At 58.2% G+C, this 26481-nt stretch overlaps 4 protein-coding genes across 12 annotated transcripts; 2 read left to right on the plus strand and 2 right to left on the minus strand.

Moving 5' to 3' along the window:
• Nucleotides 1-1116: 1116 nt before the first annotated feature.
• Nucleotides 1117-1872, minus strand: TMEM203 (transmembrane protein 203). Its single transcript, XM_003211171.5, has one exon. It carries the CDS (start codon nucleotides 1742-1744, stop codon nucleotides 1334-1336), a length of 411 nt encoding a protein of 136 aa, XP_003211219.1. The 5' UTR covers nucleotides 1745-1872; the 3' UTR covers nucleotides 1117-1333.
• NDOR1 (NADPH dependent diflavin oxidoreductase 1) lies at nucleotides 1869-15871 on the plus strand. Of its 7 annotated transcripts, none has more exons than XR_014887270.1 (16): nucleotides 1869-1930; nucleotides 2764-2898; nucleotides 3361-3438; nucleotides 3916-4013; nucleotides 4723-4821; nucleotides 5263-5364; nucleotides 5782-5988; nucleotides 6324-6445; nucleotides 8194-8414; nucleotides 8789-8896; nucleotides 9482-9596; nucleotides 9983-10129; nucleotides 10683-10801; nucleotides 13367-13461; nucleotides 13945-14124; nucleotides 15672-15871. XR_014887270.1 is itself a non-coding variant. In XM_085239240.1 (16 exons), exons 5-16 carry the CDS (start codon nucleotides 4803-4805, stop codon nucleotides 15814-15816), a joined length of 1554 nt encoding a protein of 517 aa, XP_085095366.1. In that variant the 5' UTR covers nucleotides 1908-1930; nucleotides 2764-2898; nucleotides 3361-3438; nucleotides 3916-4013; nucleotides 4723-4802; the 3' UTR covers nucleotides 15817-15871. The 7 variants fall into 7 exon arrangements, 5 of the variants coding, with proteins under 5 accessions (XP_085095363.1, XP_085095364.1, XP_085095366.1 ...); XR_014887269.1 differs by lacking the exon at nucleotides 15672-15871 and adding an exon at nucleotides 15168-15665; XM_085239240.1 differs by lacking the exon at nucleotides 13945-14124 and adding an exon at nucleotides 6072-6182 and having other exon boundaries at nucleotides 1908-1930; nucleotides 6281-6445.
• Nucleotides 15872-16007: 136 nt separating this feature from the next.
• Nucleotides 16008-19090, plus strand: LOC146543108 (ring finger protein-like). Its single transcript, XM_085239244.1, has one exon. The coding sequence runs from the start codon at nucleotides 17870-17872 to the stop codon at nucleotides 18815-18817; it is 948 nt and encodes a 315-aa protein (XP_085095370.1). The 5' UTR covers nucleotides 16008-17869; the 3' UTR covers nucleotides 18818-19090.
• A 2939-nt stretch (nucleotides 19091-22029) lies between these two features.
• Nucleotides 22030-26297, minus strand: RNF208 (ring finger protein 208). Of its 3 annotated transcripts, none has more exons than XM_085239370.1 (2): nucleotides 25710-26297; nucleotides 22030-24567 (listed from the first exon to the last, which is right to left on the minus strand). In XM_085239370.1, exon 2 carries the CDS (start codon nucleotides 23972-23974, stop codon nucleotides 23153-23155), a length of 822 nt encoding a protein of 273 aa, XP_085095496.1. In that variant the 5' UTR covers nucleotides 23975-24567; nucleotides 25710-26297; the 3' UTR covers nucleotides 22030-23152. The 3 variants fall into 3 exon arrangements, with proteins under 3 accessions (XP_085095496.1, XP_085095497.1, XP_085095498.1); XM_085239371.1 differs by lacking the exon at nucleotides 25710-26297 and adding an exon at nucleotides 24818-24868; XM_085239372.1 differs by lacking the exon at nucleotides 25710-26297 and adding an exon at nucleotides 24686-24706.
• Between the last annotated feature and the right edge of the window lie 184 nt (nucleotides 26298-26481).

Raw genomic sequence — 26481 nt, forward strand, 5'->3', positions numbered from 1 at the left:
AGGCAATCTGTAACAAAGCTGAACAATTCCCTGAATGAAGCACCACGCACTTTGCTGTGGAGAGCTTTTTCAAAAGGGAAGGTGATAAGGAATATCCCATGAGATCTGCTCTGAACTCACACCATGAGTTTATATAACCAGCACAGCAAAGAAATAAACTTGGAAAATGGGTCCTTTCCTTCCTGCATGCTTCCAAAACACTAAAAGCAAACACAAGTTATGCAAGAGGCCAGACAATTACAGGTTTTCTAGAACTCAGGTATGAAGCTGGAAAAGTCTTCTTATGAAACTTGAGAAGCAACTGAATCTCTCAGACCACATCACAGCAAGTCTCAACTTTTTTTAATGCATGCTCTGCCCGCTACACCCCTTGTCATCTCCCAGATTTACGAGCCCTGTACTGTAGCACTTCTCCTTTTCAACAGCTTATCTCCATGAAATAGATCCTGAGAGTGCAGAGCACAGGGTGGTGCCAGCAGCTGTGTACATGGGGCAAGCAGACATGGGTGAGGGAGCAGCTGAAGCTGGAGGTCCCTGCTACCAGGAGATGGGTTTTTCTCTGCTATCATTGCAAAGAAGAGAAGAGTTGTCTGGGCCTCGACACCAAAGCAAAACTTAACGTCTCACAGACAGGTCAAGGGGCAGACCCAGGTTCTTAACATGCTTGTGGTGGCTGTGACACTGTGACACACAGTTCCCTAAGGCTCTGGCATTTAACACACTGATCCATGCGTTCCCTTGAAAGGCTGAGCTACTCCTGCCAGCACCCCAATGCCTACCTGTAGGGAATGGATCCACAATAGAAAATAAGAATACACATTTCTGTACAGCAATATACACAACAGCTTTCTCTGGCTCAGAACTCAGCCCTATAAAACCCTGCCAGCACACTGAAGACGTGAAGCACTGATCAGGAGCAAGACTGAGATAAATAAGCAATTCTACTGAAGACAATGGATGGTTATGACCACGGTCTCAGGCAGTGCACAAGAGATGGTGGCTGCAGAGCTCTTGGCCCTACAGAAGCAATTAATCTTCACTTCCATGTGCTCTTCAGGCAGCAGTTTTAAGTACAGACGCTTTCTGGGGAAGAAAGGAATAGAAGAATAAACCGAATTATTCTATGCACTTTTATTTTAAAATAATACACCTGGCATACCATAAAGTGCCTGCACTTGGGATATTTTAAGACTCACACCACGGACTGAGTGAGCCTGAAATGCAAAAGCATTTTCTGAAGAAACAAAATGCTCTGCAGCAGAACGGCGTCCTCCTCCCAAACCCTGCGTCCAGCCTCACTGCACAGCGCCGGGCCGGGGAGGGCCCCACAGACTCAGTTCACACGGCAGGCCCTGATCATGAGGAGCTGCAGAAGGATGAAGACGGGCGACATGATGAGTCCGTACCACAGCTCCCGCGTGCGCTCCACCAGCTTCTGGCACAGCAGCATCTCGAAGACGAACTTGAGGCTGAGGATGGTGAGGATCCAGAAGAGCCGCAGCACTGCCAGCCGCTTCTCGCCGTCCTGGAAGAGCCGCACCGACACGATGGCGGTGAAGTAGGTGCTGAGGCCGTCTGCGACGAAGAAGGGGACGAAAACGACCCACCAGGAGAGCGGCGAGGCCTCGCTGTCCACCTTCAGCACCAGCAGCACGGAGAACACCAGCAGGGCGAGGCCGTGCAAGAAGATTTCGAAAGTGGCGAAGCCCAGCCACTGCACCAGCTCCCGCAAGGAGAACAGCATCGTCCCTCCGTCCCTCCGCTCCCCGCCGCTCACGGGGCCCGGGGCCACCGGGCCAGGCCCGGCCGCACCGCCCCCTCCCTGCGCCCGGAGGGACGCGGCGCCGCGTGATGACGTCACCGGAAATGGATGAACCGGAAGTGGATGAGCCGGAAGTGGCGGCGGCGTGGGGGTGGGGGGTGGTGCGCGGTGAGTGCGGTGCGGTTGTGTTGTTGTCCCTCGCGTCCCTCTCGCTCTGCGTTTTCTTTTCAGCTGACCTTCCCCGGGTCTCTCTTCTCCCGAGCGTCTCCTCTTACCCGGCGTCTGTGTTCTCGGGTATTTCCTTCCACTGGATCTCCCATGTCCCATTCCCCGATGCGCTCCTCTCTGGGCCCGCTGGTGCTGCAGGAGCTGCTCTGTGACGGGGATGCTGCTTTCTTCGGCTTTTTTTTGGCTGTTCTGGAGCAGCACAGACTGCCCGTGGGGACGCCGGGTTTCCTGGGAATGGGAGTTCCGGGGCCCTTGCTGAGGGAGGCGGCTGTATGGCCGTGCAGTGCAAGCATCGCGGCCTGTTACACGTGGCTGTGTTACTGGGCTTTGGGTGCTGCCCTACGCCGCTTGGGTTTGGGTGTTCATGGCACCAGAATAGACGTGCTGAAATCAGAAGCGCAGGGTGACCCATGCACTGAGCACAGGTGGTAAGGAAAGTAAAAATGAGCCAGAATGTGAATTTGTGTCTCTGGACTCTTCCTTTGTTGTCAGTGTTGATGGGGCAACAGCAGTGTCCCTGCTGCTCCTGCAAATGTGGGTGCTGCAGTGAAGAGGGTGTCACGCACTCAGTACTGTTTGGGGGTGGAAAGAGAGCCCAGGCATCTTGAATTGTGCAACTCTCACCAAATTGTTTGGCTATCCCCATGCTTGCTGTTTGCTGCACTCTAATTTCACTCAAACCCACAGCTGCCAGCACTCCTCTGAAGTTAGGGTAGTCGTTGGTCTAGCACCGCCTCATCTCCTGCTGTTTTCTTTGGGTTTGTTTCTTGCAGATGACAGAACGAAGACTCCTTATTCTGTTTGGCAGCCAAACTGGGACTGCTCAAGATACAGCTGAAAGAATTGGCAGAGAAGCCAAACGCCGGCACTTCCAGTGCAGAGTAGAGGCTCTGGACAGCTATGATGTGGTGAGTGGCCAGCCAGGGAGCTGTTCTGCAGGCAGTTCTGGGCTTGCTTCATCCCCACCAACACCATTTCTGGGGCTCAGGCATCTTCCGTCCTTGCTGTGACATGTACTTCACCAGACCTCAGCTCCGTGCCCTTCCTCAGGGCAATTTGTGCTTAATCCATCTGAAAACATGAAAACTGAGCAATGACTTGGGAGTTCATGTTAGGTGGCAGTTGTTCAGCCATGCTTTGGGTTCCTGCAAGGTAGAGCACCAGGGAGCTGATGCTGCAGTCAGCACATGGGCAGCAGATGCTGCTGCAGTGCCTGTAGAGGAGGCTATACTGGGTAGGATTGTGGGTTTTATACTGTCTGTGGTCTGTCTGTGAGCCCAGTGCCATAAGAGCAGCTGGGTCTGGACAGTGAGACACGTCTGTAAGCTGCTGTCCTGAATGCACCTTCCTAAGCTTGTTTCTGCCTGCAGGCAAACCTCATCAATGAGCTGTTGGTGGTATTTGTGTGTGCAACCACTGGCCAGGGTGACCCACCCGACAACATGAAGGTAGGATATGTATATGTATGTCCATGTTGCTTTTGTGTATCTGATCCACTGATCTGATTCATTCCTTCAGGTGCCTCGAGTGCTATTTTTTGGGAGGAGAGGACACTTTTGGGGCAGCATGCAGTGTGAAGCAGATGTTGGCTTAGTCAGAATGGCCATAGTTTCCTAGTGCCAACCTTTGTAGGGCTAAGGAGCATCTCGCGTTGCTGCTGGAACATAGGCTGGTGAGATTTCAGCAGCTTTGGCAGCTGAGAGGGACCCTGCCGTAGTAACATTCTCAGGTCTGCAGAGGGCTCACAAAGCACTGTCTCCCTCCTGTTGCCAGCACAGCTGCTTTCAAGAGTCACTTCTGCAGAAGACTGTGCTCCCCCCTCTGTCAGGACTCAGCAGAGGGCTGAAGGAGCCCTGTGGTGTGTGCCAGCAGGGAGGGAAGGCATCTGTGCACAGCAGTGTGACTCCTGGCCCTGTCCTTTGCAGATGTTCTGGCGGTTTCTGTTCCGGAAGAACCTGCCACCCACTTCCCTTTGCCAGATGGACTACGCCGTGCTGGGCCTTGGTGATTCCTCCTATCCCAAGTAAGCAGCTCCTGTACTCCTTGCCTGCCCCAACAGCTAATCCTTGCAGCTTGGGTGAGAGGGTGGGGAATGGAGTGGGCAGGCAGAATCAGAGCCTGGCTCTAGAGCAGCGGTTCAGGCAAAACCTAATTCCCACTTGCCTTCAAAATTCTTGCCCTATGAGTCTATGTCCCTTCTAACCCCCAGGAGCTGGGCTTTTGCCATGTCCTTCCTTCTAGCCTCTTCAAGCAGATACTTTGCTGTATTATTGCAGACATTGTTTCCTGATCAGCTGTTACAGACACACAGCTCTGAACTTTAGGAAAGCCTGTGCCACAGAAATTTCTGGAACAAGCCAGCAGAAGGCATCAAACATGGTTATAGGTGACAGCCAGCCCCACTGGTCTTAGTTCTCTCATAGATGTTATCCCCATGCGCTCAACAGAGCTACAGTGGGAGCGTGGGACTGTGAGGGTCAGGGACAGGGAGGGAAGTGTGTCTCCCTCTGGAAGCTGACCTGAAGGGAAACTGGACCCCTTGGAGAGTCCCTCCAAAGTTGGGTACAGCCTGTGTGGCCTAGCAAGCAGTAACAGCTGCTGCATCTCCGAGCTGTCCCACATTAGAAGGCTGAGCAAGGCTGCATGTGCTGCACATGCTGGCCTGTGTAGCTAATGTCTGCTGTCCTGCTGGAGGAGCCTGCCCCCTACAGCTGTGATTATTCTCTGCCTAGGTTTAATTTTATTGCCAAGAAGCTGCACAAACGGGTGCTACAGCTTGGGGGCAACCCGCTGCTGCCAGTTGCATTGGGAGATGACCAGCACGACTTGGGGTAAGAGCCTCATGGAGGGGTGATGAGGTGAGGGGCTGTGTTGCACTACTGCTCCCACACTCCATACGTGGTCAGTGGCCTCCTGTTCTGTTTGAGCATGCTGGTCTCTGCTCAGGGCTCTTCTGTGCCGAGGCTGTGGTCACTTGTTTCACCGGGATATCCCATGACTCCCAGCATATTGCCTAGGTTTTGTAGAACTGCAAGGGGTGAATGCCTGTGCTGTGAAAGGGCATCAGAGATTGTCCCAGAGATCCCAGGGCAGGTCCAGCATTGTCCAAGAGATGTCAGACCCACCAAGGGATGCAAAGCCACAGTTGTCTGTGGCACTGCAGCCTCCCTGAGCTCTGACAGTAGTGCAGACAGCAGGAGTAGCCTTGCTTGTTCCTGGAAGGATGGTGAGGGAGGCACAACTCTGTTGCAACCTCAGTGTCTCACTTGCAGGCCAGATGCAGTGGTTGATCCGTGGCTCCTGGCCCTATGGGACAAGATCCTTGCCCTGTATCCTCTCCCTCCTGGCCTTGAGGTCATCAGTCCTGATGTATGGTGAGTGTTGAGGCTTGCTGGAAATGGCTGGTGCGAAATGTCTTCTGTGGCTGTTCTCTGGGGTGGAAAGATGCTTCTAGGGTGGAGGCCAAGACACCTCCTCACAAAGCTACTGATGTCCCAAGCATCCCTAAGACCTAACTGCTTCCAATAGACAGGCTTACTTTGCTCTGTTCCAGCATCTTTGAGATCTTCTCCTGACAGTATTGTTGCATTGTGATCTCTTACTGTGAGTCAGCTCCAAGGAACAGGGATGATAGGTGGGGGATGTTGTAGGAGACTTCAGAGTGTCCCTGTCTCCCTGTAAAGTTAAGGCTATATATATAGCCTTATATATATATAAGGCTATATAAAGCTAAGTGGACGAGCTGTGGCATGGAATTGATTGCACTGACTGCATTGCTGTAATTCCCGCAGCCTGCCCCCTAGATACACCCTGCACTACCTGGCTGAGGACTCCCTGCACTCTGACAGCAGCCTGCTCCAGTCAACACCACCCAGGACTCTTCCTTCTGAGCTCCATCCCTTTGCTGCCCGCATGGTGTCCAACCAGCGCGTCACAGCTGAATCCCATTTCCAGGATGTCCGGCTCATCGAGTTCGATGTCACAGGATCAGGGATCACGTGAGTGTTTTTCTGACTCCTCAAAGCTTTTTTAGTGCGAGATCAGATGTCCTATAATCTTCCTTATTTCCTCTGTCCTTCAGTAATGCCTGAGACTGCAGCCTCTGTGCTGTCCCACTCCATGACAAAGTCAGGACACAGGAGGATGTACAGTAGTGTGGGTCCTGTTTTGTGGGACAGCTCTGCCTTGTCAGGTTAGGGAGTTTAGTATTAATGGCACTGGGAATTTGGATGAGCTGTGGCCTCTCCTCTGTTGTGGGGGCTGGTTGGGGTCACGGTGCTCTGCCTGCAGGATTGTCTGTGGCCATGCTCAGCAGTTCCTGCTGCCTCTGCAGATTCAGCGCTGGAGATGTGGTGATGATCCAGCCCCAGAACTGCCCTGAAGATGTGCAGCAGTTCTGCCAGCTCCTTCGCTTGGATCCAGACAAATGCTTTTTGCTGAAACCCACAGAGCCTGGTAAGCATTGCTGGCTACTCCTTTACCTCTCTGCCAAGCCTGGAGATCCGCTTTTCCTTTGCTTTAGATCCAGTAATTAAGGATTTGAGAGTGGCTGGCTGATACAGGACATCTGCCTGCCTTGCAGTGCTAGGGCTCTCCTTCTGTCCCAACTCTCTATGCATGTAGGTCTTTCATTAGGCTTGTTGAAGGGACCCAGTGATACCAGGGCTGCCTTATATCTTCACCAGCTCAGAGCGTGAAAGATCCTGCATGCTCACCAGCCAAAGACCCGAACCAGGTTGCTCTCTCTTTTGCCCCCATCCATGCCTATGATTCTTTGCTGGGGCATGCGGGTCCCCTGGCTCTGCCTGCACCCCAGAGACCTAATGGAGGTGTTTTTGCAGCCACACACTGGCACCAACAACCAGAAAATCCTCCTGGAGGCACCCACTCACAGGCATTGCTGTGGCTCTGCAGTCTGCGTGGTGCCGGGAGTGGTTTCTCTTCTTTCCCCTCCAATGAGTGCTCATCACCTCCCTGGTCTGAGGAACTGAGGACAGCAGGAAGTCAATATGAGATCTACTGGAAAACATCACCCCAAGACTTTCCTTTGTGCTTTAAACTGTGCTTTGGTTTGCTCCTTTTTTTCCTGATTGCCTCCAGAAGTGAAAGAACCCAGCAGACATCTTCAGCCTTTTTGCCCATACAGGGAGAGCACATGAATCCCTTGATATCCTCCTCTGCAGCCTGCTTGGTGTGGTCAGCACCAGGAAGGGAGAAGTCCCGGACCTTACAAAGGATGCAGGGCAATTGCCAGCCCCACTGCTTGATGCCACCTGAAGCTAGACAGTGCTGAGGACTGGGCTCTAATGGGCTTCTATGGCCTAGGAAGTGTCCAAGCTACCATAGCAGGAAACAGGTGCTCTGTCTCCAAAATGCCAGAGCTCCATCCCTGCCATCTCTGAGCACTCTTGATCCTGATATGTCCCAGCGTTGGTCCCTGGCATTTCAATTCTCCTGCAGGGATCTGCATCTCATGAAGAATCACAGATCCTGGTTGGTGCACCTGCAGATCAGCATGTGAGCATCCCTGTCCTCTCAGTAGTCTGTCATGCTTTGAAACACTTCAGTACCAGTTTGGCTTGATTGGTCAGATGGCAGATTTTGCAGAGCAATTCCATGGTCTTTTTTGTAGGTTGGAACTCTTTTCATCTTTCCTTTCGCCCCACCTGCTGTTGCACTGAGATGTTCTGTGTGCCCATAGAAGTTGCAATAGACCCCTACTTTTTACCCAGTAATTGCTACTTCAAAACCATGTGTCCTGCTTTCCCCCACCATCTCTTGATTGACTGTCAATACTGGGATTTGGACCAGGGAAGCAAACCCCAGAGAAATTCAAGCTACTTGTTGCACCCCTGTAAGAGAAGGAGGAGACGAGGACAAGCCTAGCACATAGGATGCTGCTGGTTATTTCCATTGCAGTGTGTGGGCATGGTGGGAACCATATGGATAAGGCATTGTCCAGAAGTACTTAGAAAAAGTAAGGGAGTGCTCAGAACTACTGATGTTCTCTGTTGCAAGCATGTGGGCTTGCAAAGCAAGCTGGGAAGAACAAGATGGAGTGTGGGGTGTATGGTGGGAAGCAGCAATGGTGGTGGCTAACGTCAGCACCATTAGACCTTCCTGTAGCATGTGGATGCCCTCGTGCAGAAGGGCTGGAGAGTGCCAGAGCTGGCCCTGAGCTCTCTCTGGTGCCTCTCTTGCAGGCACAGCCCTCCCTGCACACTTGCTGCAGCCCTGCACCATCCGACATCTGGTCACCCACTACCTGGACATCTCCTGTGTGCCACGGCGCTCCTTCTTTGAGCTCTTGTCCCACTTCTCTACGAACGAGCTGGAGCGGGAGAAGCTGCAGGAGTTCAGCTCTGCACAGGGCCAGGAAGAGCTGTACAGCTACTGCAACCGACCTCGCAGGACCACCCTTGAGGTTGGCCTGGGGGAGCACAGCAGACCCATCCTTGAGGACTGTGCCATAGAAATAAAGCAGCCAAGGCAGAGGAGACAGATGATGAGCAGCAATTTATTGATGGAGCAATTTAATTTACCTCACTCATTTTCTCAATTGTCCTTGGAATAAGCAGGCTAAGACCTGCTCCAAATTCTTAGGCTCTGTTGTGGTTTTTGTGTTGCAGCCTGGGGACAAGGGTAGGGCAGTGGGACAGGGAGATTGGTGCTCAGAGAATCCCTGCTGGTGGGCCTTTGGGTGAGGGTGGCAGTGCTACAGGACGACCTCTGCTGCCCCAGAAAAGCAGGCAGATTGCTCTTTGAGATGCACAAGCTCTGCTCTATGTGGCTTTGCAGGCCCTCTGGGATTTCCCTCACACCACATCTGCAATTCCACCTGAATACCTGCTGGACCTCATCCCTCGTATCAGACCCCGCGCCTTCTCCATCGCCTCCTCCATGCTGGTAAGACTTTGGCCCTTCTCGGCCTCATGTCAGGCACTGAACTTAGTGCCAGGGCACTGCTGGTGCTGCGCACACCACGGGTGTTCATGCTGCACTGCCTGACCCTGTGAATATCCACAGCCCACCTGAACCCCCACTGCAGGTTAAGGTGTTTGCAAGTGCTGGGGCTTGCGCAGTGCAGACTGCACTGTCACAGGGAGCAGTGGGACCTGGTACCATAGAGGCTGGCAGTCCCTGGCTGCAGGAGGAGGGTAGTGCTGCTTCCTGCTGCTGCCGGGAGGTGGCGGTGGGACCCAGCCCCGGCGCCTTGGCAGATGTCAGCCCAAGCACTGGTGGCAATTGCTTTCCATGGAGGGCTCTTGGCTTGAACTGTCTCTGTCACCATTGCCAGCTGCACAGAGCATTCCTATCACTGTGCTGCACTAGGAAAACCCTTTTAGCCTGCTCTGTCTGTGTCTAAGCACCTGTTTCAGGCTGGGATGAGTGATGAGCTGGGCAATGGAGTCTGTCCCTGTTGGAGGTATTGGGTGCTCTTTGCTGAGCTGTACTGGTGTCTTGGTTCTCATGGCTGCTATCTGCACACAGGCTCATCCTGGCCGGATCCAGATCCTCGTGGCAGTAGTGCGGTACAAGACGCGGCTCAGCAGGCCCCGCCGTGGTCTCTGCTCTACATGGTTGGCGTCTCTCAACCCAGAGCAAGGTAACATTAATTGGACTGTGTGAGGACCCTGTGTGCTCGCTTCAAAGCGCAGCATGGATTGCACAGAACTGGTGAAACTGGCAGCAACCTGTGTGCCGGCCACATGCTGGAGTTGTCTCAGTCGTTGGTGGAGCACCAATGCCAACAGGACTGGCTAAATGCACAGCCTTCCTCACTGCTCCCATCTTTGGAGCACGTTGTGATCCCCTAGCTTGCCCTGAGCACTGTGAGCTCCCAACTTACTCCCACTTCTTTGGCCCTCCTACTCCCAGCACCACTGTGCTCTGCAGTCCTTATAGAGGGCTGCTCCTGGCTTCCTGCAGCTGATATTGCTCTTCTTGCTGGACATCTCCAGCAGTGTTGAATTCTAGTGAGTCTGTTTGCAGGTGATATCCGGGTACCTCTTTGGGTGAAGAAAGGAGGAATGAAGTTCCCAGCTGACCCTGACACTTCTGTAATCATGATTGGCCCTGGCACAGGGGTGGCACCTTTCCGAGCAGCTATACAGGAGCGAGTGGCAAAAGGACAGAAAGGTGAGGGATGGGCATGGAATGCTCCTTGGTGCTGGCAAGTCTGTATTCAGCATATAGAAATGAGGAACTGGGTGCTCCTGTGGGTTTGGACAGGCTCGAGCTTTACTGTAATTGGAAGCAAGCTGGGCTCTGAGGGAGGTCAGCACCAGAGAGAGCCTGATGTGTGCAGACTATGTGGTTATTCACAGGCTGGGCTGCCAGGCTGCTTGTTGAGGCAGAGCTGGGCTCTGAAATGCCTCTTTCTTGGTTCCCTGGAACTGGAGTTGGGTTGCTGAGATTGTCTGCTGCTGTGCAAGCAGTTTTCCCATTGTCATTGCCCTGGCCCACTTGTGTATCTCTGCAGGAGGCTGCTGATAGGCTGGTGGAGGGGAGCTGGCAGCCCTGCAGGGGCTCACCCTGCCCTACTTGCCCACCACGCCCCACATTTCCAGCCTCTGGTTGTCACAGGTCACGTGCATTCACGTTCATGCAGTTCTTGAGTTGCATGGGTACTGATGGCCCTCACAGGGCATTTGGTCCAGCCAGCACAGCTCTTCTGATCTGCTCTCCACAGGGAACTGCTTGTTCTTTGGCTGCCGCCAGAAATCCAAGGACTTCTACTGCCAGGCAGAGTGGGAAGAACTGGTGACAAAGGGCTTCCTTATGCTTTTCACGGCCTTCTCCAGGGACCAGGTTAGTTCTTGGAGAAGCAGGTTGTACACAGATGCACCTTGGCAGCGCTGATGGGAGCCTGCTGGTGTTTTTGCCCCTGTGCCTGTGACGGACCTGGTGGTACGGCACAGTGATCACCTCGCTCCCCTGCAGCACCTGAGTGCTGGCCAAGATTACCACCAGCAGCACAGAGTCCAATCTGTGACACAGCTGGCTATGCTGAGTTGGAAAGGTCACTGAGACTGAGCTGGTAAGTGCCAGAGCAGATAAAGTGTTAGCCAGCTTTGTTTGTCTGAGCCACGTGAGCAGCTCTCAGGCCTCTTTGGTGGGGGGGGAGGGTCAACAGGCAATAACTTTTCTTGGTTGAGTGCTGCCATCCCCACTGTGTCCCTCTGATCACCAGCTGAAGCTGAAGAGCTTGGCTTCCTGCCCCATTTCATGGTGCTGTTGTGCCAGCTCCCCAGAGTCTCAGTGGTGTAGGCAGAAGCTCCCAGGAGAGAAGAGCACCCCACACCTCCCTTATTTCCCAGCCAGTACCTTTGGTGGGCATCTCTCCCTCAGCCCCTCTCTGAGCTGCAAGGTTTTTAAGTTGCAGGAGTGGCTCAGTGAGCTGGGACTGTTTGACTGCCTTGCCCGATCCTTTGATGGTATGAAAAGCTCAGCCTGGCTTTGAAACAGAGATGTCTGATAAAAAGGGTCAGTGAGAATGGTATTCCGAGGTAGCTCAGCTGTGTCAGTCCTTTTCTCCTGGTTGTGTGTATGCACTGACATTAAGCCTGTATGCACTGACATTAAGCCAGCATCTGTTATCTGGTCACTTGTAAGGTGTGAGTTGGATGCCTCTGTGAAGGCTTTCTGAGTCTTTGATTAACAGGAGTGGCACAGCGAGGCTTTTTGGATGAGTACTCTGCCTTTTTTCCATTGGACCACACAGTGGATGGGAGACATACAGCTCCTTAAATCTGGAGGGCAGCCCCAGAGACTCTTCCTGCCCTCGCAGACTCTGTAGGGCCAGGACTTACAGCAGTGTGTTCCTCCTGGCCCCTCCAGCTTTGCAGATTTTGTGGCACAAAACAGATTGGGTTCTGCTGCCACTGTGTCTCTGCAGTTCTGCACAGGAACCTGCTCAGCAGCGTGGCTAGGTGGGATGTGGAGCTGCCTGTGCCTGCAGCTCTAGCAGATGCCACGGATGTTAACTCATCAAAAATTTCTTTTTAAAGAGCCTGACAGGAGCTGGGATGCTCCATAGCTGAGCGGGATTTCCCTCTTCTTCTGTAAGGTTCCCATGTAGCGACCTTCTGTCACATCGCTTCTGCCCTGCGGAGCAGATTGATCCCTTCCTAATGCGACTGTCACTAATTCTCAGCAGGATGCCCTGGGCTTTAGCTGAGATGCTGTGACCTGAGTTTGTCTCTTGGGTGCTCTCGTTTCTAGGTAGCTGTAGGTCCATAAACGACCTGCTCAGAGCCCTGGCCTCATTGATAGAGCCTCTATCAGCACTTAGCTGATTAACGTTAATTATGCTGAGGTCGGGCTGCTGGCTGGCTGTGTTGGTGCTTGCAGTGGGCTTACTTACCTCCTGTAGTGGGGTCAGGGCTGTGTAGCTGTGCCCAGAGGTGACTTGACTCTCCTGTGCACTGCTGCTGCTGGCACTATGTGGGACCTGAGCGCACCGTGACAGTCCTTGGGACAAATGGGGCCAAGGCTGCTTGGGGTGCTCCCACACTCACCTCCAGAGCCTGAAATGCGTCAGGAGCCTTATTGCCTTGGGGCTGGATGGGAGGTGTGACAATGCAGGGAGGAGGCTGTGCCTGCAGCTCACCTCGCCCCTTTGCAGGGCCCAGCATGGTGGGACACGCAGCAGAGGGCCTGGTCTGCATCACAGTGTCACCTTTGTCACGGAGGAGCTGTCTGGGCCGGCAGTGAATTCAAGCACGTTGGCAATGGAGTTCCTTTTGGGCAGGCGCCAGGGCTGTAGGCAGGATGCCTGAAGTGTTGAGGATTAACCCTTTAGGAACTCTGCTCTGCTGGTCTGTGCTTTGCTGAGAGCCAGTTGTACCCAATCTCTAAGCATGGTGGAGAGGAATGGGATGGGACTCCCTCTGGGTTTCCTGCCCTTTTGAGCTGTTCCAGACCTCCAATGGGTGACTGGGACCAGCAGCCAAAGGTGCAGGAGAGGGCTCTCTGCTTCACAGCAGCCTTGGTACGAGGGGCTGTGAAGCCTCTGTCCACGCAGGGAGTAGAAGGAGACCTCATGGGGCTCACAGCCCTGCACCCTGGGCTGTTCACTGGAGCTGGCAGCAGGCAGGAAGCAGCCAAGGGATTTAGGGGCTATCTGGAGGGCTTTTCCCTCTGAAACTCCTGCTGCTTGCACCTGTCTCCCACTGATCTGTCAGAGTGCACTGACATGCACATGGAGTTCTGCCCTGTGCAAGAATTGATCTGCTTTGATGAGCACCTGATGCCCTTCATTCTCCAAAGGAGCTGCACTGCCTTGCAAGCAGACCCTGGGAGCAATCCGTTTGTGCACTGAGGGCCATGTGGGTATTGGTACTGTTGGTGGGCTCAGCACTGTGCTTCTTGCAGGAGGAGAAAGTGTATGTTCAGCACCGCATCCGGGAGAACGGACGGCTGCTATGGGAGCTGCTGAATGGCCAGAGTGCTCACATCTACCTGGCTGGGTGAGTGAGGTTTCTCCACAGGGTCCAGGGGGAGTGGGGCCTTGCATTGCTGCTTCTCCGGCTCCCTGGAGGCTTTCCCATGGCTCAGTCACCAAAGTAAGCGCAGCCTGCACCCACCAGGTGCTGGGGAGCTGCAATGGCTGCTGCAGAGGGACCAGCTGGTCCCTGCCCTCCTTGCAGTTTGCTTGGAAAGCCCTGGGTTGAGGCCTTTTCTTACCTAGCCTGCATTCCAGTTAGGAGGGGCAGAGCTGCAAGCACGGTAGCACTGTCCAGGGCTGCCTCAGTTCTGACCCACGGCAAATCCATCTGTGGCAGAACCCTTTATCTTTTCACACTGCTCTCCTCCAGTCAAAGTGGGCCAAAGAACTGCAGTTCTGCTGCTTGGGTGGGTGGGAGGCTCCTGAAGCAGTATGTAACAGGGCTGCACCTGTGCTGTAGCTCTTGAGTGGCTGCTTTGGGACTCACTGTCTCTTTGGACCCAAGGTTGCCTCTCTGAGGCAGTTCAGCTGCTCACCTGAGCTGCCTGGAAATTCTCAACCAGTGGCCAAAAGCTGGTGTCCAGAAGCTGGGAGCATTCAGAGGCAGAGTCTGCAGCTCCTTTCCTGGACAAATCCTTTCACCTGCCTGCCCTGGTGCTGCTTGAGCAGGACAGAGGCTGCCCAGGTGAGAGCACTGTGAAAGGCTTTGGGCTCCACGAGTTGATAAGGGAGAAGCAATGGTGTTTGCCCTGCACCTGCGTGACCTGGAAGGCAGGACACAAGCCCAACAAGCCTTGCTGTTGATATAAGCAGTGATTGCAGGAGTCTCTTTCCTGCATGTCTCACACTTCCCGGTGCCTTGCAGGGTGAGACTGGCCTCACTGCATTCCTGGGAGAATGAGATTTGTTTACTACCCAGGAAGGGCCACTGGCTGCCTCACTGCTCTTGTGCTGGTTGTGCTGCCTGCTCAACTGGGCCTCCCTGTATTACAGTGCTGTCTGGGACCTGTAACCCACAGGTGTGGGGCTTGGGTTTTATTTCTTTCCCAAAGCTGTATGTCTTGGATAGAACAGAGCTTGCATGGCTCCCTGGTATGGGATTTTGGAAGGGCCATGAGGATGGACGGATGTCAGGTCACTCTGGGACCTACCAGCATAGGTGGGCTGTACCCATGGTTCACTCTGAGTGAGCAGCTGGGGACTCAGGGCTGTCTCTCCTTGCTGGCTGTGCCCAGCTTTTCCAGCCCGGGCCAATGAGCTGAGGGTGTCTCCTACAGAAAACAGAGATTTGGCATGTTCTCCATCACAGACACGGTTCCAGTATCTTGCACTCACATATCAGTGCCTGACTCAGAAGCAATATGACTCTTCTAAAAACAGAAGACCTCGTTTCTGTGTATTTTGAGACATTAATCAGCTTCAATGCAAGTCAGAATTCTCCCTGGTTCTTGGGAAACAGCAAAGATGTACTCACGCCAGTTGGGGCTGCCTGGGAATTTTTCTTTATTGAATGTTTTTTGTCACACAGTTCTTCAAATGAAACTCACAGAAAAAGTCGGAATTCCTTATTTCCCATTAGAAATAATTGCACTTGAAAGTATTGAATCCTATTTGGGTGTTTTTACACAGGAGCTTGTGTTTACCTCACCATTTCTCTTACTTTGAGGTTTGAACTGATTTCCATTGTAACTGCCACCATCAAAACAAACGTTTTGTCTTTATTGGCAGGAGGCTGAAGCAGTGGTGCCTTCATCCTGCTCCCTTGCAGCCGTTGTCCTGCCCAGCTCAGGATCAGACACCTCTTCCATTGAATGCCTCCCTGAGATGAAAGGCTCATTTCCTGCCCTCCTGCAGTGAAATTATGGCTAGGGACTGTTCCCTGTGTTTCTCTAATGATACTGATGGGAAATACAGGGGCCAGAACTGAGGACACTGAGCTGTGATGCTCTCAGCTCCGCAGTGGGCACTGAGGGCACATCTTTGCCTGCAGATGCCAGTGCTTAGAAGCCCTGCGTGGGTAACGGCACTGCTTTCTAGGGAGTGGTGCAGCTGTGTCCTGAAGCTGCCTTTTACTGGTGGCAGGGAGTCCGCACTGTGGGTGAGGCGGGTTCCCACTGCAGCCAGGCAGGGTGCTGGGGCACTGGGTCTGGCTGCCTCACTGGAGCAGGGGGAAGGTGGATGAGCCTTGGTTTTCCTGCTTCCCCTCTGTCACACCACTGCTCTCTTTTCCAGAAATGCCAAGCAGATGCCAGCAGCGGTGGCTGAAGCCCTGCAGTCAGTGCTGCAGCTGGAAGGTGGCCTGTCGCCCTCTGAAGCAGAAGAGTATTTATCAGCCCTGGAACGCTCCCAGCGCTTCCAGTCCGAAACCTGGTCATAAGCCTGGCTCCCTGCTCTGCCCGAGCTGTGCCTGAATAAAGGAGCCAGTAGAATGATCTGCCTTTGGCATTGTCCTTGGGCTGAGGTTATCCCAGCCAGGGTAGGGGCCTGGCAGAGGGTGTACGTGAATCCAATCCCATTCCCAGGGAATGGCAGGGGAACCTGCTGGGGCTGTGGGTGAGGCCTGGCTCCCTGTGTGCGCTCCCCCCTGGGTTTGGGGCCGGGGGTCTCTGTAGTGGGAGGCTACTGGCTGTCTCCTGCATGGCACCGAGCTGCCTTTCTGGGTCCTGAGCTTACAGTGTCCCCACACTGGGCCAGCAGCACCCACAGGCATTGCTGTAGCTGCGGCCGTTGTTTGTGGTAGGACCTAAAGGAAGTGAGCTGTTGCATGGCAGCCTCCCCACCCGGCGTTAGTCAGCAGCAGCAGTGCCTGCAGTGGGAGGCTGCCCCGACAGACCTGTTCCCCCTGTCTCTGGTGGCCAAGGCCAGCAGGGACAGGCACAGGAGGTTTGGCCCTGAGCTCCTGGAGTGCTACTGATGGTTTCCCATTCCATGAGCTGCTGGACCCATCCTTTGCCCCAGCTTGTGAGCTGCCTCCATCCAGGCCCAAGCAAGTCTGCGGTCTCCAGCCCTTTCCCTGGCATCCCTCGTACTGCCAATCCTCCTTGTGCCCCACTGGGACCAGTGCCACCATCTTCCTAACCCAGTTCCTTGAACTCCATGCCACAGTGTAAATAGCAATTAGGGAGCAGGCTGTGATGACTCAGAGCCAGGGACAATCCCTGGAGCAGACTGGGTCAGGAAGGGACAGGGGTGCCAAACTGTGCCTGTGACCCAGCTGACTCCCACGCGGGGGATCATGGGGTCCAGAGCGGGTGTGTGGTGCTCCAGGGCATTGCTGGAGCTGTGGTGAGAGGAAGCAGGGCAGTTTTTGGTCTTCCCACCCTGCTGTATTTCCTCTGTGCCCTGGGGATGGCTGGAGAGCTGCACAGAGCTGCTGCGTGACAGCCGTCATGGTGGTGACAGTGTCCTGCTGCACAGGCACTGTCCAGGCTATGCCTGCAAGTCACTATGGGCACCGTAGAATTGAGTTGGAAGGACCATCAGGTCCCACGCCCTGCAGTGCACAGGGACACCCAGAGCTCCAGCAGTGCTCAGAGCCCCAACAGCCTGACCTTGGCTGTCTGCAGGGATGGGGCATCACCGCCTCTCTGTGCAACTGTGCAGTGCCTCACCGCCCTGAGTGTAAACAACTTCCTTATGTCCAGTCTCAATCTCCCCTTCTTTAATTTGAAGCCATTTCCCCCTGTTCTATCACAACAACCTGAAGACTCATGGCAGGGAGAAGATCCCAGCACAGAGGACGGGGATGAACTGGTCTCTCTCAATGGCAAGACCCTTCCAGACCATAGGCAGGCAGCAAGGGTCGATGGGGACATGGAGCCATGATGTGGGTTGTGCACCAGTGCTGTGCTGGGGCACTGGGGTCTGTGCTGCAGGCCATACTGGGGTAGTGTTGAGCCCATACTGGTGGGCTGAGCTGGGGGCAGCTCCATGCCCGTGTCCCCAAGAATGTTGGCCACAGGGCTCCGCGTTGGTCCGTGGGGTGTGGATCCTGGGTGAGGGGAAGAGGCGGCCCCGGTCCCAGCTCCTCCCCGGCTCCCACGGAGCTGATTGGCGTGGCCATGGCCGCCTGCCCCAGGCCGCCTGCATTTGAGCGGCTTCCAGAAGCCGACAAACCAGACTGGTGAGAGCCGGGCCGGTCCCAGCACTGCGCCGTGCGGGGAGCGCCTGGCATCGCGTGCCGCGTTGGATTTCCCCGGACGGCGGTGGGTCAGTGCTGCGGCAGTGCTGGGGAGGAGGCGGCGGTGGATGGACGCTCCCGGTGGAGCCCCTGTTGGGGTGCGCCGTCCCTGGGGGCGATGGGGACACACCGGGCTGCGGGGGCTCCTGAGCGCCTGATCTGGCACGTGGCCCCGGGCCGTGCTGGAGGGATGAGGGGATCCTGTGCTGCTGCCCTGAAGCCCTCCTGGCACTGGGGCTGAAGTTTGTCCATGGAGCTGCTGGCAGGCGAGGAGCCGGGGCCCGGCCTCCGATGCACACAGACAGCTGCAGAAAGCAGCCCAGCTGGGCATCGGGATGAACCTGGGGGGCAGGGGGGCTCCGAGGAGCCATCCCCGCTCTGCAGTGAGGCACGCGGCACGGCCTGGGGCCGCTGGAGCCCTGCGGTGGCTGAGGATGTGACAGAATCGCTGCCGCATGGCTGCAGCACTGCCCTGGCAGACGGGCAGGGTCCCCCCACCGCCTCCGACCCTGTGCTGCCACATGAAGAGAGGCCGCTGCCCCCGGAGGGGTCACCCGGTCTGGAGAGCTCCTCCAGCTCCACCCTGAGCCTCTCAGGCGAGGACAGCGAGATGGCGAGCAGTGAGAGCACAGCACCAGAACTGTGCTGCGCGCCGGTGGGCAGCGAGGACGAGTGCCCCATCTGCACGGAGCCCTACGACAACGAGCGGCACAAAGCAGCCCTGCTCAACTGCAACCACGGGCTGTGCCACGCCTGCCTGCGCGCCATCATGGACACGGCCGACGGCGCCGAGTTCGGCCGCGTGCGCTGCCCCATCTGCCGCCAGAAGACCCCGATGCTGGAGTGGGAGATCTGCAAGCTGCAGGAGGAGCTGCTGCTGCTGCACGCCGAGCCTGGGCCCCCCACCGCCCTGACCGACCCCCGGCCCCCTGTCCTCCCCCCCCGCCGCCCGGGCCTGGCCGGCGCCCTGGAGCATCGCTTCCAGGTGCGCTTCCACACCAGCCGCATGTTCGGCTGCCTGCCCTGCGTGCGTTACCCGCACGGCCTCATCCGCGCGCTGGGGTGGCTGCAGGGCCGCTGCCGCTGCTGCTACCTCCTGCTGCTGGCCCTGCTGCTGGTGGCCGAGCTGCTCAGCCTGCTGCTCATCTTCCTCCCCATCGTCCTGATGGTGCTGCTCTTCCTCATCCTTGATAAATAGCGCTGGGGTTGTGCCCCTGGGGGCTGCAGTGCTGCCGGTGAGCCCTGAGCAGGTGAGGCGGCCCCAAAGCCAGGCATTGCCTGCATCCTGTGGGGCACGGCAGGGTGTGATGCCACGGTGGATACGGGCAGGAGCTGGGCTCTGCCTGCCCGCACTGAGGGCGTGTCCTCGGAGGGGCTCTGCTGGCAGAGCAGAGCTGAGCTGTGTGTGGTTGGAACTGGTGGGTTGGTATTCTCCAAGTACGGACTGAAAATACAAATTGCGTTTGCACCACGATGAGGTCCAGCTGAATTTGGTGCCTGGTGGGGTGGCATGGTACTGGGTGTTGGATGGGGACGGGCATGGTGGGAGGTGCTGGGTGCTGAGTGCTGGTCCTGCTGTATGGCATCCTGAGAGGGAACATCTCAGCAGGGTCTGCATTCGCACTGCTCCTGGGGCTGAACAGAGCCTTGAGGAGAGGACAGGGACACATGGTGGTCTCCAGCCCTTTGGCAGAGGGCACCTGTATTCCCAGCACCCCACAGCCTCCAGCCCCACTGCATGGTGCCAGCCGGCACTGGTACCTTTCTCACACCTCTCACCTCCCCCTGCTTGGAGATAAGCGAGCAAACACCACTGTGCTCCCAACAGCTGCACACAGGCAGCGCTGGGCAGGACACAGGGGATGGGGAGGGGAGCCCATAGTGCTGCTCTTGGGACTGCTGGGCACCTCCTGCATGGCTGGGAAGAACCTCAGCACCAGCATTCCTCCTTGCTTCCCCATGCTGTCCCACCCTCTGCTCCCACCCTGCTACCTCCACAAGGCCTGCCTGGCACCGCTGTGCCCTGTGAAGTTTTGCAAGCAGCCACGTGCCTCCACTTTGCCCTCCTTCCCTAGAAATGCACTGCATGTCCCTGCACAGGGCTGTGACCGTGGGGACCTTAGGGCACTGTCACTGTGTCAGTGTTCATGACAGACAGGAGGGAGAAGGGCACCCTGAAATGGCTCAGGCAGAAGAGCAGACCCCCCGCCCTACACCCCCATCACACTGAGGGACAATTATTTATACAAAGTAGAGCAGCTCCATTAGGAGAAGCACAAGCTCAGCCTGGCTGGGGGCATTTTTTGGCTCTGTTGGGCCTGCAGGGAGGGGAGGGCTCGCCGGGGGGGTTCTGTCACCACATGGGACACCTGACGCATGTCCCTGCTCTACATTACGTTGTGGAGGGGACAGGTTTTCTGGGGCAAACCAGAACACAGCAGTTCCATGGGGACCAACATGGGAGCACCACACTCAGTGCCATCCTCCAGCAATCCGCTCTCCCCTCTCCAGGCTGGGGGCTGGAAGAAGGTGAATGCCCCCCAGGCTCCCAGAGATGGGGTCCCAGCTATGGGGCAGCAGCTCTGGGGAGCGCAGGAAGGGCTGTCCTGCAGGAATGTGGCAGCCGTATCTGTTCACAAGGACTCTGTTATATTTAGCACTGATAGCAGTCTGCTGAGGGCTGGGGGAGGCTGCAGAGGGGTGCAGGGCTCAACCCCCCAGAGCTGCTCCCACATGCACAGTGCCATGCGATGTCCCAAAGCCCTGTCTCCTCATGCACACCCCCTGTGGCCCCTAGAACCCCTCCATACACACTTCCCTGCAGCCTTCCCCTCACATCTCACCTGCCCCATCGTCCCCTTGCATTCCATAGTCCCTCTCCCCCTCCATCCCAGTCCCAACCCCACTGTCCCATGCCCCCACCCTCTGCCCTTTCACCAGCTCCTCACACAATTGTGTCCCAAATGCTTCACAGCCCCCTGCAGCTGATGGCAAGAGAGGGAGTGCCTGGTGTCCCCAATGCAGTGGTGTGACTATCCCCATCCCTGCACACCCACAATACCTCTCCCCTGGCAACTCTCTCTGAAGCTCTCTTGGGATTCTGGCAGGTGGCAGTGGGACACTGGGGCTGTGAGAAGGGTCGTGCTGGGCAGCACCCACGTTGCATGCCACCAGAGGCATGCACTGAGCATGCCAGTTCTCAGAGCTGGGGTTTTTAGGCCCCATGATGTGGGGCCAGTGCTGCCCCGGGATCTGTCCCAGCTGCTTAGGCTCTGTGCCACATCCCGTTATCTTTGCATCTTGGGGTTACACTCTGTTGCGCAAGGCTCCTGGAAGGAGCTGTTGCAAGCAGCTTCCTCCCTGCTCCCATGGCTGCCCTGTGCCAAGGTTCCCCATGCAGGCTGCACAGCAGCATTGTGCAACTTGGGCAGGACGGGGCAGAACTCTCTGTTATGTTTTTGCAGCCAGTAGAACTCAGCGTGCTTGGAAAATACAACATGGAGGGCCATAGCTCTGGCTGGTCACAGCTCTGGGAGCCTGATGGGGTTTGGGGTGCTGGGGCGCCTCTGGCAGGCTCTGAGTTCCCCCTACAGCTGGGACTTAGGTCCTGTCCTCTAGCAGCGTGCTTGGGCTCCTGCCCCAACGAGCACTTGTTCGAGGTTAATAGGTCTGGAGAAATGCTGGCGCCCAGCACTCAGCCCTGAAAGGCCCCATTTCTTCCTTAATTGCAACTCAAAATCAAATTAGTGGCATTAAATTTGCTCTGTGCCCAAGAGGTACCGCAGAGAGGGGAGGACACGCTGTACCCTTCATCCTTACATAACAAATAGGGCAAATCCCTGCTTGGAGGGCAGAGCTGCCCCAGGGCTGCACATGTGGGCCTTTGCTCCCTTTGGGGCACTGAGGAGTTCTCCAGGGCTGGAGAATTCAGCATTGCTCAGGGCAATGCGGTGTTCCTGCTGGAGGCGGGGTTGAGGCCATCCCACTACTGGTGCTGGATATGCAGCAGTGTGTGCCAGGCTGCATGGCACAGCTGCACATCTCTCCAGCGGCAACCCCACTGCTCGCTCGGGATAGGCACCAGGTGCTCCCTGCAGGTGCTGTTTGCTCAGGGTGCAGCCGCATGGTGTCCCATAGAACATCCTCCCTTGTGCCAACCCCCTGGTCCGGCCCTGCTCTTGCAGCGGTGCTCCTCCAGGTGCCCCCGTGTCCCTCCATGAGTGCCCATGGGGTTGCCATTGGGCGGGGAGGGGATGAACCAGAGGGGGATGCAGCAGCTCCTGCTCCTGGGGAAGCCCATCCTTGGGGTCCGCCCACTTCACCAGTACCCCACGGAGCACATGGGGACACGGTGCGGTGTCCCGCTGCTACGCAGTCCCACGGCCCCACAGCATCACACCCCGATACGCCTTCTCGCCCTTCGTTCCAATATAATCTTTATTGGGGAGACTGGTGGGGTTGAACAAGGCCGGGTATAAAACATGGTCATTGTCACAACCAGCGGCGGGAGGCTTTGGCAGAGCAGAACAGAATCGGGATCGGCCCCCGTTCCCCGCCCTCAGCTCTGGGCAGCAGGGCAGTGCCAGGGCATCACCTGCCCCCCCCGCCCCGCAGCCCCATCCCCAGCGGGTGCTGTGCTCTGGGGGCTGCTCCCTGCTCCAGACATGTAGGGTGGGAGGGGGCAGCTCAATGGGGCCCCCGGCTCCCTCAGCCCCGGTGTCCTGGGGGCCGTGCTGGGGCTCAGCCTCCTGCCCCGGTGCTGCGGTGCTCGGCCCTGAGGGAGCACTTGCAAATTATGGCTTTTTCTTTTTCTTTTTTCTTTTTTTTAGGTTTTTTTGTTTTTGTTTTGCTCTTTTGGCAGCAAACTTCCCCGTCCAGATGCTCTGGGGAAAGCAAGACCGTGCACAGGATGTGCTGGATGCAGGGTCCCTCGCAGCCCCGGGTGGGTGGACAGAGAACGGGTGCAGCTCAATGACTTTGTGAACACGTAGCGGCCTGGGACGGATGGGGAAAAATCCTCCAAAATGAGGATGAACAGGAGCTTTCCTCAAGGGCCGGCGGAGGGCACGGCCACATGTCTGCTCGGTGTGGCTGCGACTCGGGCGCACGGTGCGTGGCCTCTGAGACGAAAGCTTTGGCAAATAAATTACAGAGAGGGGGGCGGTGGGGCTATCCTGCTGCCCACTGCTGGGCACCGCATCTCCTGGGGACTCCACGGCCACGGGGCGATGAGATCAGTGCCACCATCGGGACAGCATCCGCTCCAGAGAGAAGGAGCCCGGGGGAGGGTGCTCAGTGCTGGGGATGCACAGGGACGTGCCGTGCCCCCACGTTCCCCTCCCCAGTACCACGGGTGCTTGGGGAGCTGCCACCGGCTCTGCGCCACGTCCCAAGGCGCAGCATCCCCATCGCCAGCCCTTGTCCGTGGCCGTGCTGAGGGTTGGTGCATCCCCACGTGCACGGAGCATCCCACGCCAGGCGCTGCTGGCACACGCGGTGCCGTCCTCTCCCTCCCGGGGCCGGGGCACGGGGCTCACATGATGGTGCAGGAAGACAGCGGATTTCGGATGTGGCAGGTGCAGGCGGCCCCGCAGTACTGGCGGAAGGTCTGGTAGCAGCTGCGGTCGGTGTCGCTGCTCCACTGCACGGGGTTGGTGGCCAGGGCCTCGGCCGGCAGTCTGTTCAGGATACTGGTGTTGACGGCCAGCGCCGCCAGCCCGTAGTCGGTGAAGAGCACGGTCTCCCGCTTGCAGGTGGGGCAGGAGATGAACTTGTACTTGGGGCACGACTCGTAGAGGATCTGCAGGCACTCCTCGCACACCGAGTGCAGGCAGGAGAGGATGCGCGGCCGCTTGTTGGTGAAGTTGTACATGTGGCCGCAGGTGGGGCACTCGAGGGGCTCGCAGGGCGTCGAGGGGTGCAGCACGTACTGGTTGACGATCACCTCGTCCGATGGCGGCTGCCGGTGGAAGCACACCTCCGAGCTGCCCTTCCGCTGGCCCTGGTACCCGCGCTCGCGCCGCGGCAGAGGGGGAGTCCGGGGCAGTGGCAGCGGCGCGGGGGCCGCATCCAACGCCGGGATGTCCCCGCACGCCTGGTTGACGATGATCTCGGACTCGGAGGGCCACGCTCGTTTGGCCACCAGGGGCGGCTCCCGGCGCGGCGCGGGTGCGTAGCGTGGAGGTGCCGCCTGCAGCTCCGAGAACTTCTCCGGGTGGATGATCTTCATCGCCTCCATTTTAATGATGACCTGTTGCCCTTTCAGACACGACATGAGGATCGTTTTCACATTACCGTCCACCGCTCTGGGGTCTCCGAGGGACGCCTGCATGAGGCTACAACATGTCGGCAGCATGCAGCGCTTTCAGTCTTGTTCTGGAGTAGGAGCACGGTGGGCAGCCGGCGGTGTGGGAGCGCATCCTGGGGACGGGGGACGTGCGGGCGCTGTGTCCCCTGCTCCGACCGCCCCAGGGTGCAGGCGGGAAGGCGCTGCTCACGGCCGCATCCTGCCTAAACTGCCTTTGAGGATGCGCTCGGGCAGGCGATCAAAGCATCTGCTCCCCGCGGGATGTCAGCACGACATCGCTGTCAGCGGCGGTGTCACCGGCAGCTCCCCCTTGCCTCGGTGGCAGCCCCGCACCGGGAGGGGTGAGCGGCTGCCCACGGTGCGGGGCAATGCAGGATGACGCGGGGCAGGGGAGCGCGGCCGGAGCGTGGGCAGTGCCGCAGGGGGAGCGCCCGCCTCCTCCCAGCCTCGATTCCCGTGTACGCCGTACGGATCCTCGTGGCGTTGGTGCAGATTCCTCAGCGCTGACTTCCCGGCTCTCCCACTCGCTGTCACCGTGGGCTCCCACGGGCCGTGGGGCTGATCCCGCCCGGGGCCGGGGCTGCCACGTGCCTTCTCCTTGCGGTGTCGGTGCCTCTGTTTCCAGCTCAGCTCTGTGCTCACTGCAAATGAAAAGCAAGAAGATGTTGGCTGCTGTGCTCCCCGGGGCTCTGCCCGCACGGTGCTGGCGGTGGCTGCGTGCCTCCATCCCGCGGTTCGCTCTCTCAGCACCGGCCCTACCGGTCCCTCCTCCGTCTGCCCCACACATTTCCCCCGAGGCCTCTCTTGGGAAGGGCCCCGCAGAGCCCTCTGCCCCGGGGGGATGCGCCCCGCAGCGCGGGGTCCCCGCACCCCGACCGGCACACACAGCACCTTCCCGGGGGGGCTCCCGCCGGCCCTCCTCTGCTCAGGGCTCTCGCTCACGTTTAGCCCCTCCTCTGCTCTGTGGATCTATTTTTACCTCTATCGCGCGCTCCTGATCTGTCCCTGCTACCATCGCTCCCTCCTCCTCCTCCTCTCCCCCTCCGCCTCTCCCTGCCCTCGGCCCGGGGTTCGGGGACAGAGGGGGAGGCGGCCAGCGCCCTGGGGACATTTTCTGCCTGGGACAGCGCGGTGACAGCCCCCCCAATCCGGGAAGTGCGAAGGCGCGCTCTGTGCTCTCCTCCATCATGCCGCAAATCCTGTTAGCAGGACGCCTGCTCCCTGCCAGGCCTGACGGAGGGGGCCGGGGGGGCCATCTGCTTGGGGAGGGGGCAGCGACGGGTTCAGCCTTGGATACCCGAGAGCTGCTGGAGATGGAGCCCGGCTGAATTCGGTGACCCGGGGGGGAGGGGAGGGGGAGCTGCGACGGGGTCCTGTGAGCATCCCGTCCCGCACCCCGCACCCCACCGGCATCCCGGGAGCCCCCGCACCCCGCACTGACCCGCAGCAGCGCACGGACACGGCCATCCGGGCAGCGTCCGCCGTCACACCCCTCCGCGCAGGCCCCGCAGCGACACCGAACCCCCGGGGCGACGCAGCCCCCCCCCCAATTCTCCCCGGCTCTCCGCACACCCGGCTCCTGCTCTCCGCTCCCAGCGCAAAGCCCCGCAAAGCCGCAGCCACGGCCGCAGCCCAGCTGTGCACGCACACATGTGCACATACACACGTACACACGTGCACATACACACATGTGCACGTACATACATGCACATATATGTGCCCCGGCATACACGCGCGCCTGCGCGCCCGCAGGGTGATGCTCCCGGCCCGCGACCGTCCTTACCTGCGGGGCTGCGGCTCTGCGGACGGTGCTCCGGACGCGGGGTCCCAGTGCGGCCGTGCGCCGCGTTCCGGCCCCGCTCGGTGCGGCTAAAGGTTATCTGAAAGGCGCGGGGATGCGGCTCCGGCTCCGCGGGGATGCTGCCGGCTCGCGCCGCCTCCCTCCCGCTTCCCACGGCCCCGCCGCAGCCTCCGGCCGCTTCCCCGCTCCCGGGGCTGGTGGGAGAGGCGATCCTTCGGACAAAGGCGCGAGGGGCACCGCAGAGCCCCGCAGCCGGGCAGTCCCCGTCCTCGGCCCCGCCGCCCCCCCGGCCGCCGCGCCGTGCCCCGCCGAGGGCTGATGCAAGCGGCCGCCGGGCTGAGGGGGGGCTCGGCTGGGTTCGGCAGGTGCAGGCGGGCGGCTCCGCGCGGTGCCGGTTCCCTCCCCGCCGTCCCGCGGGGCTCAGCGCTGCCGGCGGCGCGGCCGCGCTCCCTGCGCGCTCCCGGCGCCCGCAGTGCCGCTGCAGTGGTGCAGCCGGCTCACATTTCTCTCGCTCAGCAGCGGCAGCGCGGGGCCCGCGGCCGCATCGCCCTCCGCCCCGCGCCCGCCCCCTCCGCACGCCGCCGCCCCCCCGGGGCTCGGCCCCGCTTCCTTCCTGCCCTCCCTCCCCCCAGCACGCTGCCCCCCGGGGGGTCCGCCCGCTCCGTGTCGCCCCCGGCTACGGCGTGGGGGGTGGGTGGGGGAGCGCGGTGACTCAGCATTGCGCTGCTGGTGGGGGGAGTTCCGCTGGGGGGTT

The sequence above is a fragment of the Meleagris gallopavo genome, chromosome 19 (assembly GCF_905368555.1).
Source record: "Meleagris gallopavo chromosome 19, MGAL_WU_HG_1.1, whole genome shotgun sequence".
Classification (NCBI taxonomy): Eukaryota; Metazoa; Chordata; class Aves; order Galliformes; family Phasianidae; genus Meleagris; species Meleagris gallopavo.

Bases quoted from the DNA above. Each gene is read 5' to 3' on its own strand.
- TMEM203 (XM_003211171.5), bottom strand. From the start codon at position 1,744: ATGCTGTTCTCCTTGCGGGAGCTGGTGCAGTGGCTGGGCTTCGCCACT.
- NDOR1 (XM_085239237.1), top strand. From the start codon at position 1,871: ATGAACCGGAAGTGGATGAGCCGGAAGTGGCGGCGGCGTGGGGGTGGG. The intron at 2,899-3,360 runs GTGAGTGGCCAG...TTCTGCCTGCAG, and splicing joins CTCTGGACAGCTATGATGTG to GCAAACCTCATCAATGAGCT. The intron at 8,415-8,788 runs GTTGGCCTGGGG...GTGGCTTTGCAG, and splicing joins CTCGCAGGACCACCCTTGAG to GCCCTCTGGGATTTCCCTCA.
- LOC146543108 (XM_085239244.1), top strand. From the start codon at position 17,870: ATGGAGCTGCTGGCAGGCGAGGAGCCGGGGCCCGGCCTCCGATGCACA.
- RNF208 (XM_085239370.1), bottom strand. From the start codon at position 23,974: ATGCTGCCGACATGTTGTAGCCTCATGCAGGCGTCCCTCGGAGACCCC.